Source organism: Phoca vitulina, unplaced genomic scaffold (genome assembly GCF_004348235.1).
Source record: "Phoca vitulina isolate PV1807 unplaced genomic scaffold, GSC_HSeal_1.0 scaffold23, whole genome shotgun sequence".
NCBI classification, from domain to species: Eukaryota; Metazoa; Chordata; class Mammalia; order Carnivora; family Phocidae; genus Phoca; species Phoca vitulina.
This window is the reverse complement of record NW_022589726.1, coordinates 22,793,470-22,806,564: the sequence shown is the minus strand read 5'-3', so window position 1 is coordinate 22,806,564 and position 13,095 is coordinate 22,793,470. Positions and strand designations below refer to the sequence as shown.

Sequence of the window (13,095 nt, the reverse complement as noted above, 5' to 3'; positions counted from 1 at the left end):
AAGGAGGCAGCAGAGTCATCAGTGGACATGTGACAACAGTAGCAGAGATCAGAGTAAAGTGATTGTTAGCTTTGAAGATGAAGGGAGAGGGCCATGAGTCAAGGAATGTGGGTGGTTATAGAAGCTGGAAAAGGCAAGGAAGCAGATTCTCCCCTCCAGCCTCCAGAAGCAGGGCAGGCCTGCCATCGCCTTGATTTTAGCCCAGTGAGACCCACTGTTGGACCCCTGACCTGCAGAACTGCAGGAGAATAAGTATTTGTTGCTTTAAGCCGTTAGATTTGTGGTGATTTGTTATAGCAGCAAAAGGAAACTAACAGGCAGGGGCGCCTGGGTGGCTCCGTGGGTTAAGCATCTGCCTTTGGCTCAGGTCATGACCCCCGGGTCCTGGGATCCAGCCCAGCTTCAGGCTCCCTGCTCAGCTGGAGTCGCTTCTCCTTCTCTCTTCTCTCTCTGTCAAATAAATAAATAAATCTTTTTTTTTTTTTTTAAAGGAAACTAATAGGGATACTGGCTACTTATTTTGTGCAGGGATGTGATGGGCCTCCCCAACTAGCTTATCTGTGCTTGAGGGCTCTGAGTTATGTTTGGTTTTCCCTCCCAGCTCCCAGGAGGAAGCCGGGCTCACAGCGGAAGCTCAACATACTCCTGCTATAGATTCTGAGAGTTGGGGTGATGTTTGGTAGGGATTTGGGGTGGGGGGGTGAAGCTTATGGGGATGAAAGGAAAGGAAAGCTGTCAGCGTGGGTGAAGTGTTTGAGGTTATGAGGTGATGGTCACAGCGCCCGGGTTCTCAAACCTTGGTGTGAAGAATCTTCTGAGATGCGCATAACGTCTGGGGGAGGGCATCTGGTTGATAGGGACAGGGTGGAGGGAATCTATTCACTGTGTACTTGCATGTTTCTCAATTTTTATACCTTAATTTTAAACGAGAAATTTAAATTTTAAGCGAGAATTTTATTCGGAGAGAAAAATGTTAAAGTCTTGGCCCCAGCTGGCTTGTGTACCTGTAGATTTCTGGGCCCCGCCCAGCCCCGAATATCCGGGCAGGGTAATGAGGATGAGCCCCGGAACGTGCCTTTTTTTTTTTTTTTTTTTTTTTTTTTCCCCAGGCCCCCCCAAACGCCCCGGCGGCCCCAGGCCCTCACTTGGCGAAGCTCCCGCCGCGCGGCGCGGTTCCGGGCGCGGGCGGCCTCCGGCCGGGGAGGGCGCTGTGCCGGAGGCGCGGGGGGCGGGCCGGGGGCGGAGCGCGGGGCGGCCGGCGGCTCCCGGCTCCCGGCTCCCGGCTCGCCGCCCCGGCCCCGGCCCTGCACCTGTGACTGTCGCGGCGCTCGCCCTCCCCGCCCGGCGCCCGCAGCCCCATGGCCCCGTCCCGCCTGCAGCTCGGCCTCCGCGCCGCCTACTCCGGCCTCAGCTCCGCGGCCGGCTTCTCCATCTTCCTCGTCTGGACCGTGGTGTACAGACAGCCGGGGACGGCAGCCATGGGGGGGCTCGCAGGTACCCCGGGGCGCGCGGGGGCGGGGGGTGAGGGGGGCGCGGGGTCCCGGCTGCGGGCGCGCGGCGGCGGGAGGCGCTGTCGGCTGCTCCGGGAGGCTCCTCGCGGGCGGCGCTTCCCCGGGGACCGGGGCGGGGGAGGCTGTTTACCCAAAACCGTCCGTGGGCAGCGCAGGCCCCGCGCGGGCCCCGGCGCCGGCGGGAGCCCCCCCCCCCCCCCCCGCCGCCTCTGCCGTTGGCACCCGCCTGCAGCGCCGCCGGCCCAGAAGCCGGGTGACAGCGTCCTCGCTGCGCGCCCGCTTGCCTGCCACCCTTCGCTCGGCCCCCCAACCGCGCGCGCGCTTCTGCCCGGGGACCTCCGCTCCTCAAGCGCCCCTTCCCTGGGGGCTGGGTGAGGCAGAGGAGGAGTAAGTGGAAAGGAGGGCGGGGGGGTTCCTCGGGGAAGCCGTCTCCTCCCCCCAGGGCGGACCCCACCCCCAGTAGAGTCCTCAGCCGAGCCCCGGGGGACCGCGCTAGGGATCTGACGGAAACTGGACATTTTCTTCCCACCCCGTCGGTGTCTCTTTGCCACCCCTCCGCTGTGGCTCCTCTGCCAAGGTCTGCAGAAGCCTGTGCTGGGTGCCTTTTCTGTGCTTTAAAGAGCAGAGGGGAGCCGAGTGCTAGAGGGCGAGCGTCAGGGTGCAGCCGGAGGCGGGATCCGCACCAATGCTGTGTCTTCCCTGTGCACCTGCGGACACCCGATGAACCTCTCTGTGCTGTAGCATTGGTGTGAAGACAAAACATATTCTTCCTACTCACTAACATTTTTTTCTAATACTTTCTGTGTGTCAGTCACCGTGTTAAGCAGCGTTTCCATCATCTTGTTTCATCTCTACATTAGTCCTGTGCAGTGGGCATTTTTATTGTGTCCATTTCGCAGATAAGGCTTGAACTGAGACTTAGAGTAAATAAGTAGCTTGCCCAGGGTTACACAGCTACACGAAACAGTGTGTGTGGAAAAAGAACTTTGGGGAAAAAATACATGCAAGGATATTACTTTTACATATGGTGATCACATTCCATTCCTAAAATCCTCTGCCCGAGAGAACCCTAAATGTACTCACTGAAAGTAACTAGATTTAGTCATTGCCACCAAGCCTACTGAGTGCCATCCCTGGGTAGAGAAGGAACGGGGGGTGGGGTTTCTGCCTTAATCGAGGGGCATACAGAGCCATAGCCTGAGCAAGGCCAAACAGAGCCCTCGGGGGGGGTCCCCTGGCTAGGATGCTCTCATGCCTGCCTAGATGCCCCCCCCACCTGTGGGTTCCTGTCCTCCCTGGAGGCAGCCAGCCCAGCATCGCTCAGTTCTCTACAGACCCCTGGCCCCCCCTCTGCACCCTCACCAGCTGCTCTGTTCCTCAAGGTTCTCTACTTGCAGTTTTGTGTGTTTGTTCCTGGGAAGGTGTCGTCAGGCCTGTGGCTGAGTGACACCTGGGGTGAAGGGACTGGTCGTGTGGAGGAGGGAGGGGGGTCCATCCCTGGGATCCGAGCTGGTGTTGTTAGAGTCTGGTCCTGGGGAGCTGAGCCCGGTGAAGCTGAGCTGAGCCGATGCCTCCTGGGCCTCAGTTTCCTCATCTGTAAGGAGTGGGAGGAGATACCACTGAAAGGGGTGATCTTGGACACCCCCTCCCAGTTGGCAGCAGGACAGCTTAGAAGCCTCCATAGCGTTCATCCCACAGTCTTAGGAGGCCGTGGAAAAGGCACCGTACCTGGGGCTCCAGGGAGTGTGGGCTTTCCCTCTGACCCAAACCCTGCCCTCTCTCCCTCCCTGAATGCTTCCCTCAGGCTCCGAGGCAGGCCAGCTGTGGAGTCGCCTGCAGGGAGGGATGCAAGGGCAGCAAGCAGCTGGAGCAGGGCCTGGCGCCTCCCTGACAGTCTGGCCTCGCAGACAACCGGGAGGTGGCAATGGACGGGCAAAGCCGCTTGGTAGTGGTGGTACCAGGGGCGGGCGGGCGGAGGGCTGGCCGGGTCAGAGCCACCAGCCCTCTCCACCCCGAGTGTGTTCTGAGAAAGTCTGTAGCCAGTCAGCTTCCTTCCTTTTTTGGGGGTGAAGCATCAGCAGATTTACTGACTTGTGAGCACCCCACTTCTGACTCAGCATTTTCCAGCCCAGAAACTGCTGAGTCACCAGAGGACAGCCCCAGCATGCTCCTTCTCCCCTGCATACCAGGCAGGGGCTGATGGGGGTGCTGGTTTCTGAGGGAGGGCTAGCCCCCAGGGGCCCCTGGGCCCAGCGGGAAGCCTGTTCGTGGGCGGAGACCCACTGTCTCCCATCCTGATGGGTGTCTAGGAAGAAGCGGCTTGGAGGAAAAGCCGTTGCAGAGAAAATGGTTTTGCTGGGGGAATCCTGGGGAAACAGACTCTTGTTCCGGGTCTAGTAGACCAAGAAAAGGTGAAAAGAATGGAAAAGTTGCCCCAGGAGTCTAAATGGCTTTGTGTTCTTCCCACCTGAGCTGGGAGGGAGAGGAGCCCTGGGGCTCGGGCCTGGCTTTTCCCCAGGGCTGGTGTAGAGGGCAGGGGTGCACTGGCCCAGGGTCCCACTTGTCTGAATTTCTCTGTGGGCTCCTCTGGCCTCCTCCCGGCTCCTCACCTCCAACCCAGACCCTGGTGATACTCTCACTGACCAACTCCGACCCTTCCTTGCCCTTGGTCTGTCAGCTGCAAACCCCCAGTGGAGCAGGGGCTCTGCTCATTGAAGCAGTGGGGCGGGGGGGGGGGGGGGGTGGTGAGCACGCAGCCGGGTGGGCCTGGGGAACTGACCATCCTGCCCTGAATTGTACAGACCAGGCTTCCTAGAGTCCAGAGTGTCCTCAGGAAGAGAGCAAAGCTGAGGGACAATTGCTTCCTGCTTGAGGTGTGGGAGGGGACCAGTCGGGGCTCCTGCTCGTTCACTGACCATCTTGGGGGAGCTCCCTGTTCCAAGGACAGCGGTGGGAGCCCGGGCGGGTGGGAATGGGCCTGCTTCCAGAAGTGGCTTGTTTTATCTGGAGGCAAGGCCTGTGCGCAGCGGGAAGTGAGAGGTGGTTAAGGTTTGCCTGCTTATTAACAAAGAACTGGTACATGGGACACCCAAAATGGCCATCTTCCTTTTCGGTACGTGGGTGTATGGCGGGGGGGGGGGGGGGGGGGGGAGCTGTCTGGGGGCACTCCTGCAGCGCGCCCAGTGGACTAAAACATGGCATTTCCACAGGCCCCTATTTCAGCATTTCCTAACCCAGAAATTGCTGAGTCACAGAGGAATTACTCTGACCTCCTTATTTTCTCCTAAGCTGGCTCCAGGGTCTTTGAGTGGTGAGGGATCTTAGAGCTCATCTCCTCCAGCCCCCCCATGGCATACTGAGGAGACAGAGGGCAGGTGGAGCTGTCCCAGACAAATGCCCATCTGACCGTTCCTTGGATGCCCTCAGTAACAATACGCCTTCTTCCTAAGGACCCACACGGCATCCCCAGACGAACACTTAGGGTGCATGTGAGAGGTTTGGGAAATGCTTCTGGCACATGCTGCAGATCGTGTGAGATGTCAGCGGAAAAGCCATGAGATTATCATTCTGTCCACCTCTGGCCTGCTCCAGCTTCCTGTCTGGGCGGGCTTGGAGAGACGCTTGTTCTGGCTCACCCTGATCTCAGGGGTGGAGGGACCCACGTTCCAGGCCCCAGAGCCCCGCAGAAGGTTGCGGTGGGGAGGGGCAGAGCTGGGAGAGCGGGGGTCAAACAGGGTGGGACGGGAGGCTGGCAGGGCTGAGCCCTCACTAGGGAGGAACCCTGGGGTGGCCAAGTTTCCAGGCTGGCAGGACCTTTGGGCTCACCCATTTCTGGACGTGGAAACACCAAGGCTCTGCGAGGTCACGGGCAGCACAGCAGTGCCAGGCCCCAGACTTCCTGGCTCTCAGTCCCGTGGCTTTGCGTCCCGTGCCAGGCTGCCCAGAGTTGTGACAACTGCTGAGCTGACAAGCAGAGCATAGTTCTGTGACGATGCCCCCCCCCCCCCCCCGCCACCACCGCCACCAGCCTCTTCTCCCCTCCTAACTTAAAAAAAAAGAGAGAGAGGGCGCCTGGGTGGCTCAGTCGTTAAGCGTCTGCCTTCGGCTCAGGTCATGATCCCAGGGTCCTGGGATCGAGTCCCACATCGGGCTCCCTGCTCGGCGGGAAGCCTGCTTCTCCTCTCCCACTCCCCCTGCTTGTGTTCCTGCTCTCGCTATGTCTCTCTCTGTCAAGAAAATAAATAAAATCTTTAAAAAAAAAGAGAGAGAGAGAAATATCTTGGGCATATAAAAAAGGATAGATGATTTCATGAACTCCCTTATACTTAGCACCCAGCCTAAGAAATAAAAATACCACAGAGCCAGTCAAAGCACGCTGCCGCCCCCAATCTCCCGTCCACTTCCCTTCCTTCTCTCCCTCGCTCAAGATAACCACTCTCCCCAACCAGATGCCCGCCCTCCCTAAGCACAGATGCTCCCCTGCGTGTAGTGGGTGCGGCGGCCTGCTGGAAACGTACCCCGACCCCTAGGACCCAGCAGCCTGTGTCGCCCCCACACACGGACAGAACTCGCAGCCGGCTCTGCCTCTTTCGTCCGTCCTTCCTTGCCGGGACCCTGTGGCCCTGCTCCAGACCCTTGCCAGGGGGACTGATAGTTGTTCCACTCCCAGGGCTGCGCCGGCAGGCACGGCCTGGCACAGAGGGCACCGACTGTGTCGGCCGAGTGGTAGCTGGCTTCCAGGGCGAGTGCCCGGCCAGGCCCGGAGGGCAGGCCCTGCAGAGGCTGGGGGCGTCTGGCCTGCCCTCTCAGCAAGCTAGCGGGAGTGGCGTGGAGTCTGGTCAAGAGCAAGACGGCCACGTGGGTGCTGGGTGGTCTTGGGGCGGTCTCACTGCTGGGCCTCTTCACTCTGCAAGAGCAATCCACGGAGTTCTGAAAGGGCCCCGCCGGCCTAGAGCTCAGCCACAGGCCTCTGAGGGCCAGGTGGAGCTGGGGCATCAGCCCCCCCCCCCCCCCCAGGTGGTTGCAGGTCCTGGAAAGCAGGCCAGACTGCAGGATTCCCAAACCTTCCGATGTCAGGACCTCTTCACACGCTTGCAAAGTAGTGAAGCCCCAAGGAAATCTTGTGTATGTGGGTTATAGCTCTCGAGCTGTACCATACTAGAAATTAAGACTGAGAACATTTCAAGTATTTTATTTTTTTAATCTAAAAATATCGATTGTTGTTTATTGTCATCAAATATCCAGTGTCCTAATTTTTCCGCTTGTTTCATAACATTTAAAAAATTTTTTAAATATTTTTTTAATTTAAATTCGATTAATTAGCATATAATGTATTATTTGTTTCAGGGGTACAGGTCTGTGATTCCTCAGTCTTATAGAATACCCAGTGCTCATTACAAGCATTTTAAAGTAATATTAAAAATAACACTGCGTTAGCATAAATAACATGTTTGTGTAAGAAACAGTCATGTTTTTTAAAACAAAAAAATGAGGGAAAAGAATGGCATGGTTTCCTATCTTTGCAAATCACTTTAACATCTGGCTTAACAGAAGACAGTAGATTCTCTTATCTGCTTTTGCATCCAAGTCCTGGTGATACCAGAGGCCTCGTAGCCTCCAGAACATTCCACTCCACAGTCAGAAAGCAATGAAAGTGGAAGGCCAACGTGATCTTAGTATTGCTATGCAGACAGCCCTGGCCTCAGGGGCCGGAGGGTCCCCGGGGGTCCCGGGCTGGAGGCCAGGGGGGGGGGGGGGGGGGGGGGGGCGCGGGGGGGGGGGGGGCGGCTCCCTCGGCTGACGGGTCTGTCCCGGCAGGTGCGCTGGCGCTGTGGGTGCTGGTCACGCACGTGATGTACATGCAGGATTACTGGAGGACCTGGCTCAAGGGACTGCGTGGCTTCTTCTTCGTGGGCGTCCTCTTCTCGGCAGTGTCCATCGCCGCCTTCTGCACCTTCCTTGTGCTGGCCATCACCAGACACCAGAGTGAGGGCCGGTCAGGGAGGGAAGGGCGGGGGAGGGCCCCTGGGATTCGGATCCTGGCTCCAAAGCTTGTGTCCAAGGAGCTTGGGCAGATCACTTAACCTGCCCGTGCCCGGGCTTTCTCAGTGAGGGGAAAGGAGTCCCCAGCCGCCCCTCGTGTCGGAAGGGTTCAATGAAATGCGTGGGAGATGTTGAACGGGGTGTGCTCTGCGGGTCCTCAGCCCCGAGTGCTCTTTCTTACTGGCCCCACGGGGTTAGTCCTTCTGCCCAGCTCTGGGATGGGGGCGCCCCCTGGTGGCTGCGGCCGGCAAGTAGGCAAAGGCCCTTCCTGCCCCTAAGGAGTCTAATGCTCAAAGCAAGTTGCAAGTGGCCCAGGGTAAATGTAGAAAGGCAGAGTAGATGATACAGACCTGGGACTGGCCAGCCCTGACCTTCCCTCAGGCCCACGGCCTCCTGCCTGCCAACCCTGAATGCTCTAAAAGTGCTTATCACATTCCACCTCTCCTGGTGGGGAGGGGTGGTCCTGGGCTTGCGGCATGGTGGCTGGGGTCCAGGGCAAAGCCCTCTCAAGTCACTGTGGGGTTCCTCTCCCCTGCAGGCCTCACAGACCCCAACAGCTACTACCTCTCCTGCGTCTGGAGCTTCATTTCCTTCAAGTGGGCCTTCCTACTCAGCCTTTATGCCCACCGCTACCGCGCTGACTTCGCCGACATCAGCATCCTCAGCGATTTCTGACCCAAGGGGTGAGGCTTCTGTACCCTGGGGGTCCTCAGGACCTGGACTCAGCCTCTGAGACACTGGGCAGGCCTGCCACTCCCCCTGGAAACCCTGGATCTGTGGCAGAAGAAACACAGCAAGAGGACTGCGGTCTCCTAGGAAGCTGTCCTGTCCCCTTTGCGGGACACCTGGGTGCGGTGGAAAGGGGTCCTTCCTGCCATGTTGCTCCTCATTGGCCTGGCTGGAGGGCAGTTTTAGACCTTTTCAGATGGATCTATTTTCTTAGCACTCAGTGAGCCATCTTCGTAAGCAGGGCCAGGGCAGTGAGTCGAGGGGTAGGGCAGTGAGCCTTGACCTCTGCCTGGGGGCACTCTCCCTCAGGCCAGGCTGAGAACCTGGGAGGTCAGGTCAAGTAAGGGATCTCTACGGGAGACCTCCCAAGCCCAACCCCAACACCCCATCCTGTTGTCCTTTGAGGGTCAGGTAGCTTAACTCCTCAATCCCAGGGATGGCAACACTTGGCTCTCTTTTCCCAAGGCCTGGGGACCTGAGTGGAGAGGTGAGTGTCCCTCTTCCCCCCCAGAGCCGGTCTCCCATGAGTGTGCTAGAGCCAGTCATCTCCTTCACCATACCACACACCACACACCCCGAAAGAGGGCTCCCTGAGCGAGGCCAGACGAGGTGTCTGGGGAAGGTGCCATGCCCCCAGAAGGGCTCCGGGGAAGGGGGCAGCATGGTGCAGGCTGGAGGGAACCCCGCAGATCTGTGCCTGTGCACCCGCAGCCCTATATTTCCATCACTTCTCACACACGTCACCCCTGGCCACGAGACGTCCCCCCACTCCCCCGCTCACTGCCCTTTGCCTAGAGCTTTCATCTTTTTAAAATCTCCCTTCTGAAGGACAAAATCTGCTTTTCTGCCTATACATGGGCACAAGGGCTCACTAACTCGGGAGGGAAGGAGCTTTTGTTATGGATTTCTTTTTATGTTAGGTTGCCATTTTGCACGGTCTACCCTTTTCCCACCTGATGTGTCCTGCCCTTCAGCTCTTTTGCCTTATCTGTGTCACTGTCACTTTAGCGGAAATACAGCGGCCCTTTGTATCCCACAGCCTCTGGTGGTTTCTTGTGGGGCGGGAATCTTGCGGGGAGTGGGGGGGGGGTGCTGTGGGAGTGGTAAGCCGGACGGGTGGTGGCGGCGGCGGGTCTCGAGGTGTCTCAGGAAGCCATCTCCTTAGCTCACCTTGTGCCCTGGAGGGCAGAGGAGGGATCACCGTCTCAGGGGCTGGAGGCCCGCCCCCTCTGGCCCCTCTTGGCCCAGGGGAGCCCAGCAGCCTGGCTCTCAGGCCACGCCGGCCAGGGGGCGGATGCTCAGAGGCAGGGCCTCAGCACCACCGCTGGCACGTAGTGTCTGTCACCCACGGGGCCGGGCCAGACGGGAGGGGGCTGAACCTGCTCCCCTTCGTATTCCCCAGGCTGAGGGCTTGGGGCCAGGTCTGAGGGGATGAGGCTGCTCCTCCTCCTGGCCGGAGAAGCCTGGCTGGCTCAGCTGTAAAGACAGGCGCCGGCAGCCTGGCACCTTCCTCTCTGGTGGTTGGATGAGCTTGTCCCGGCCTGCTGCCTCATGCATTGTCTCTTCTAGGCTCAGTGTATGATAGGAAGCCACGGTGCAGTCGAGCGGGAAGGGACCAGAAACAGTGTCTATTTCTGGAGCCTTTAACTGATAAACAGAGGCCCCAGGAGGTGACGTGACTTACCTGAGCTCCCAGCTGGGACTTGAACCCAGGTAGGTCTGATTCACCACTCTCTGAGGATGCTTTCTGGGTCCGCGTATCTCTATCCCCGCCCGCTCAGTGGGCCTTCTGTCTCTGGACCCAGCCCAAAGCTGCTGCCTCTTTATTACCCCAAGGTGGGGCGAGTGGGGGCCAGCTAGGGTGTGTGCAGAATGGGTTCTTCCTGCAAGGGAGCTACCCACAGAAGGGCAAGGAGCTAGAGGGGGGCTGGCCCGCAGCCCAGCCTGGTCCCTTTCTTTCCCACATCAAATGAGACGCGCGCTGTGCCGTGTGGCCCGCCGCCCGCCGCCCGCCCCCGCGCTGCTGTCCGCCAGCGGTTCACCCCGCATCCCCAGAGGCCCTTTCACAGGCACCTTTAAAGCAAATAAAACATTTATTGTTCAGATTTTTTTTCCATTTTTTTTCTTTTTTTTTTCTTTTTTACAAAAACATGCATACGTACACAGGGTATGGTGGTCCTGGGGAAGACACACACACACACGTGCACACACGTACTCTCTCACACAAACACACATACTCTCTCACACACACACACACACACACACACACACACCCCAACACTTTCCTTCTTGGCCCCAGGCCCAGACCCCAGAAGCCTTGAAGACTTTGCCAGGGCAGCCTCCCCTCCCCCATGTCTTGCGTCCACTCTCCCACCCCCTTTCCCCTCAGCCAAGCTAGTCCTATGTAGGGCAGGAGTCAGAGCTGGGTGAGGGAGACCCCAGAAAGAGAGAAGGCTCACGGAGGGGGGCAGTGACCGAGGGGCCCCTGGCGGTCATGCCGTGCCGCTGAGGAGAGATGAAGAGTTTGGCACCATTGGCTCAGGAAGCACAGGACTCCCAGAGCACCTGTCTGCTCCACCAGGGCACTGAGATGGCTGACGTAGGGCGGCCTCTGGCGGGGCCAGGGACCAGATGGGAGGCCTGCTGATGGCTGCTCTCTCGGAAGGAGCTTTGTCTCCCTGTCCAGTGGCGGGGCAGGGTGGGGGTGGGGGGAAGCTTCCAGAGTCATCTGAGGAAGCCGGCAAGAGGGACGCCCCCTGCCCTCAGGGATGGCAGACCCCCTGGCTCCTCCTACCCAGCCCCCTCTCCCCCACTCCAGTCCAGCCCTCAGAGCCTAGGAAGGACCACCCTGGCTGAGGCCAAGTTCACATTTCTGTGTGGAGCCTGGGGCTGTGTGCAAAGCCCAGGGTCTACAGAGCCAAGAATAGTGGTTATCGGTGGGCCCGACTGAGCTAGTCCTCCTCTGTGCAGTCCTGAGGAATGGGGGCCCAGCCAGGGGCCTGGACCCCAAACGGGTAGACTCTGTTCTTGAGAGAGCCCTACTGAGGCCCGCCTGGCTGCCCAGCCTGCCTCCTCTCCGGGTCCTCTTTGGTCCCTATCCTAGACCCAGGGCCCTTCTCAGGCTCCTTGGGGTGACTGCAAGGGGCTGTCCTCTGGCCCCAACTACCTGCCCAAAGGCTCTCTGAAGACCCCGGGAACGGGTACTGTTGCCAGAGGTTAGAGGAGAACCAGGTCCAAAGGGCAGGGTGGGCAGGCAGATCCGTTCTGGAGGCTTAGAGATTCATAGGTTCTTCCTCCTCCACCAGCTGTTCTGAGGGCCTGGGGGAGAGACAAGGGTGGGGGCTGCTGGAGGGCCTCAGGAGGCTGGGGCAGCTGTGCTGGGATCTGGGGTCCTCGAGCTGGGAGGGTCCGAGGGGTGGAGAGGCTGGGGGCCCGGGGGCGGGCGTTACCGCTCTTCAGCCAGGATGCCCACGGAGAGGGACGCCAGTGCCGTCACTGCCTCCACTTCTTCTGTGTCGGCCCCGGGCACCCTGGGCGCCCAGGAGTCTGGACAGGAAGCCAGGCGCTGCATGCAGCCCCAGTATTTACCTGGGGCAAGAAGCCGACTCAGGCGGGGTTGGGGAAACGAGCCCCCCCACCCTGCCACACCACGCGTCCTAGACTGATACAAGGCTGGACCTCTCAGGGCGAGGGCCCGACAGCGGCGGGTGTATCCTCAGTTTGGGGTCAGCGTTCTCACCCGCCTCTACCCTCAACATAACACCTGCCCTCACCTGCCCCTCCGCCCCCCGCAGCCCTGCCAGGGTGAGCAGAGCTGATTCACTGTGGCTACTGGGGGACCCTAGCAGGTGCCCAAGCTATTGCCCCACCCCTGAGCCATTCCCACAGTGTGGGGTTCCTAAGAGCACCAGTGGGGCTCACTCTTCCCTAGATGGGGTCTGCATCTCTGCCCAGCACGTAGGACAGGACAGCGTGGGGGGCGGGAAGGACGCAGCACAGAGAGCTGACTCTGTGTGGCCGTCAGCGGGTCACTCACGGCCCCGGGCTTCCACCGCCCCCGCTAAGCCATGGACACGACCATCCTGCCCACTGTGTCAGAAATAACGTCCATGGCACACGCCCAGCCCAGAGCCTGGCCCAGCGTGAAGACACCATACAAAGTACCAGCAGCATCTTTATTGTTATGCACACTTCCTCTACTGGATGTGGGGAAATCTACTTTATTCATTTTTGTATCCCTAGCATTGAACCCCTTGAACACGGGTCTCTACATAAAGTGCTCCATAGATGTTAAGTTGCAGGGGAAAATTTAAAGTGCTTTCCAAATGTAGGGTTATTCCTTTTTTTTTTTTTAAAGTAGGCTCCACGCTGGGCGTAGAGTCCAATGCAGGATTTGAACTCATGACCCTGAGGATCAAAACCCGAGCCAAAATCAACAGCTGGATGCTTAACCCTCTGAGCCACCCAGGCACCCCCAAATGTGGGGTTATTCTAAGACCAGGCCCCAAAGCAGGCAGAGCTCCCAAGATCCCTGTGGACAGGACTGAGGGTCAAGGTAGAACCAGGGCTTTTGGCAAAAGGCCTATTGCTACTGGCCTGGCCCTGGCCTAGGGCTGCGGCTGGGGATGGGAGGCCGTTCTGCCTTGAGGAGGCAGGTGGTCCCCACTGACTGGTGGTCCCCACTGGATCCATCTGGAGGGCTCCGAGAGTACCCATTTGCAGGGAGGGAGGCAGTCCCACCATTACCGTTGGGGTAATTCATAGGAAGCCTACTCCAGCACGGCAGTGGAGCCCCTTGCCTGGCGGGAACTGG

At 59.0% G+C, this 13,095-nt stretch overlaps 2 protein-coding genes across 6 annotated transcripts in view; one reads left to right on the top strand and one right to left on the bottom strand.

The window, feature by feature from the left end:
• Window positions 1–1,288: 1,288 nt before the first annotated feature.
• SLC48A1 (solute carrier family 48 member 1) lies at window positions 1,289–9,318 on the top strand. The gene is made up of 3 exons (XM_032420970.1): window positions 1,289–1,494; window positions 7,329–7,496; window positions 8,092–9,318. The coding sequence occupies exons 1-3, from the start codon at window positions 1,359–1,361 to the stop codon at window positions 8,226–8,228; spliced, it is 441 nt and encodes a 146-aa protein (XP_032276861.1). The 5' UTR covers window positions 1,289–1,358; the 3' UTR covers window positions 8,229–9,318.
• A 1,069-nt stretch (window positions 9,319–10,387) lies between these two features.
• Window positions 10,388–13,095, bottom strand: part of HDAC7 (histone deacetylase 7) — a 35,635-nt gene continuing 32,927 nt past the window's right edge. For all 5 annotated transcript variants that reach the window (XM_032420688.1, XM_032420686.1, XM_032420687.1 and 2 more), the window contains 2 exons: window positions 11,732–11,870; window positions 10,388–11,600 (listed from right to left, as the gene is read on the bottom strand). In XM_032420688.1, coding sequence (XP_032276579.1) covers window positions 11,555–11,600; window positions 11,732–11,870 — 185 coding nt within the window. In that variant the 3' untranslated portion in view covers window positions 10,388–11,554. The remainder of the gene's footprint in view (window positions 11,601–11,731; window positions 11,871–13,095) is intronic.

Bases quoted from the DNA above. Each gene is read 5' to 3' on its own strand.
- SLC48A1 (XM_032420970.1), top strand. From the start codon at position 1,359: ATGGCCCCGTCCCGCCTGCAGCTCGGCCTCCGCGCCGCCTACTCCGGC. The intron at 1,495-7,328 runs GTACCCCGGGGC...CTGTCCCGGCAG, and splicing joins AGCCATGGGGGGGCTCGCAG to GTGCGCTGGCGCTGTGGGTG. The intron at 7,497-8,091 runs GTGAGGGCCGGT...TCTCCCCTGCAG, and splicing joins GGCCATCACCAGACACCAGA to GCCTCACAGACCCCAACAGC.